The following is a 2354-nucleotide window of genomic DNA, read 5'->3' as shown; positions in this document are numbered from 1 at the left end:
GCCATGGTAGAGCATCTCAAGCCGGACGGAATTTGAGGGTGGGGGAAGAGTTCTTTTTTGGCCTAGTGTTTCCCTGCCTCTGACGAGGACGGCAGAATGATGCAATCAGGTGCTCAAGAGTTTTCCCTAGGAAACGGCATGGTGGCAACCTACTCGACACGCAAGCGCAGGGATTAAGCCGCGAGGGATTTCCTTCCAACTTGCATAGATGCAACTATTCAGACGGCGGGAATACTATCCTGTTGAGGCAGCAGCGGTCATTTGAGTTTGCAGGGTTATTATTTTGGTTGGTCAGGTTTATTACTCAATTCTATTGTTCCATTTTATTAGCGGATGAGCTTCTTGGTAAATTGTAGGAACACGAAGGGCCTTTCAGCTAACATATGCACAAGCTATTGTACTTAAAGTCTGAGGAATTAAAAGAATTTAGGCATGGAGGTAGAGAAGGTTTGGGATATTAAGCTCCTTCAGAATTAGATGTCGCGCTTAGAGGGAGGATTTGATAGCCTTGAGGAGGACTCGGTCTTGGGTATCTCCTGTAGCATCAAAGACATTGACTCCGGCCAATCCGTTGGACTTGGCGAAGCGCGTCTTGCGGGCTAGGGACCTCGCGTCATCGTAAGAAATGAAAGTCTTACTCGATGGGTCGAAGAGGAAAGGCTGAGACAATTCAAGGCGAACCAGATACGAAATCAGTCCAAGGGATTCAAATGGTGTGTGTTCTATAGGAGCAATTACTCACAGTCCTTGAACAATGATCGTAGTAACGAGTAAAGCCTTTGAGGCCTTGACTTCCGTCAGGCGTGACCATGCCGCAATTGACAAGGTCCTTAAAGAGCCATGTGTGACCGTCTTCTTCACCACCGCAGGTGGTGGGTCCAGCTGATTCACTCTCGGGGGCAGCAGGAGCAGCAGACTTGTCAAACTTGGAGAAAAATAAACTGGTGGCGTTGCTCTGGCCTGAGAAGTTAGTGGGTGTTAATTCAGAATTTGGCATGGTGTACTTGTACCCGTAGGCTGGCAAACCTAACAGGATCTGAGAGGCAGGAAATCCCGAGGAGGTCCATGTCTTAATCGCTTGATCAACCGAGAATTTGACGGTGGGGTCATTACAGGTGTCAAACATTGGGGCATTTGGACCCGCGAGATCGCCAGAGGGACTGTATAGGTCATAGGCCATGATGGTGATGAAATCAAGAACCTCAGCAAAGGCTTTGTGGTCGGTCAAATAATTGCCGTCCGAACCCATAAAACCATGTACAGCGACCGCCGCAGAAATCCGGGCCTTGGGACTCAAAACTTGGCGAAGTGTCTGCAGGAACTTCAAGTAGTTCGCCGAGTCATCCTTAGATATGATGTTGCCGTCATTTCCTGGGACGCCGGGGTACTCCCAATCGATGTCAATTCCGTCAAAGTCGTACTTTTTGACTGCGCGTAAGAAGGTTTGCGCGAACGTTTTTCGACTATCTTCGTCAGCGACCAATTTGCTGAAGTACTTACTTCCGGTCCAGCCACCGACAGTCAGGGAAACAGAAACTCCATGGGACTTGGCGCCAGCAACGACAGCCTTGAGGTTTTCTTCATTTTCGATCTTCAAGTCCTCGCTAGCTTCGCTGCCAGTGGTGGCAACGAAGTAATCAAGGTGGGTATAGAGGTCCCATGGGATGCTGTCAGGGGGCAACAAAGTAGAATGGTACCCCTGGAAACCATTTTTGAAAAACCAAAAGATGAAGGTAAGCCACGGATATTATTCAGACCTTTGCATCAGGAGAGATAACGAGCCAACTTACGGGATAGTAAACTGAAATAGTGGACTTTGGTTCGGCACGGACAACCAAGGCGTCAGTGCCTGAGAGGAGGTTTAGGGCCACAAACAGGGCAATTATGGCAAGCATCGTAGATGGAGAGGGTTTCAGGGATTTGGGTAAGTTTGAGTGGCTGGGTGATTGCGGAGAAGAGGGGGCACGAAGGAAGTGCTTTGCTGGTTGGTTAGATTGGTGATTTGATTATTTATCTGGTTGATGGAAGGGTGGGCAAGATGGCAGAGCCCGGTGACAGCCTCTTCTTATACCCATCATCCGCTTTGAAAGCAGACCATCACGGTGGCCAGCAAAGCAGGTGATGGAGAAAAGACCCGGGAGCAGCTAGCACGACATATGAAGAAGTGATTATGCTTTTCGGGCGGGCACATTCGAGCGGAATGTACACTTCAACCCTTACCATGGGTGAAGCGCGTCGACATGCTTTCGATTGGCAACCGGAATTATTTCGGTTTGGCCCCCTGCAAGGGAGGACCGTCGCTTGACGGTCGGCGATTCTCCAGAAGGGCACTCTGGAGCATCACTGGCAGATCT

General features: G+C 49.5%; 1 protein-coding gene across 1 annotated transcript; it reads right to left on the bottom strand.

Annotated features, from left to right (window-relative positions):
- Nucleotides 1-486: 486 nt before the first annotated feature.
- PtA15_9A398 (uncharacterized protein) lies at nucleotides 487-1895 on the bottom strand (the record flags this gene model as incomplete). The annotated part of the gene is made up of 3 exons (XM_053172601.1): nucleotides 487-660; nucleotides 743-1699; nucleotides 1791-1895. The coding sequence occupies 3 exons, from the start codon at nucleotides 1893-1895 to the stop codon at nucleotides 487-489; spliced, it is 1236 nt and encodes a 411-aa protein (XP_053023826.1).
- Between the last annotated feature and the right edge of the window lie 459 nt (nucleotides 1896-2354).

The sequence above is a fragment of the Puccinia triticina genome, chromosome 9A, assembly GCF_026914185.1.
Source record: "Puccinia triticina chromosome 9A, complete sequence".
NCBI lineage: Eukaryota > Fungi > Basidiomycota > Pucciniomycetes > Pucciniales > Pucciniaceae > Puccinia > Puccinia triticina.
The sequence above is the reverse complement of the archived record's forward strand: the minus strand, read 5'-3'. Positions and strand labels throughout refer to the sequence as shown.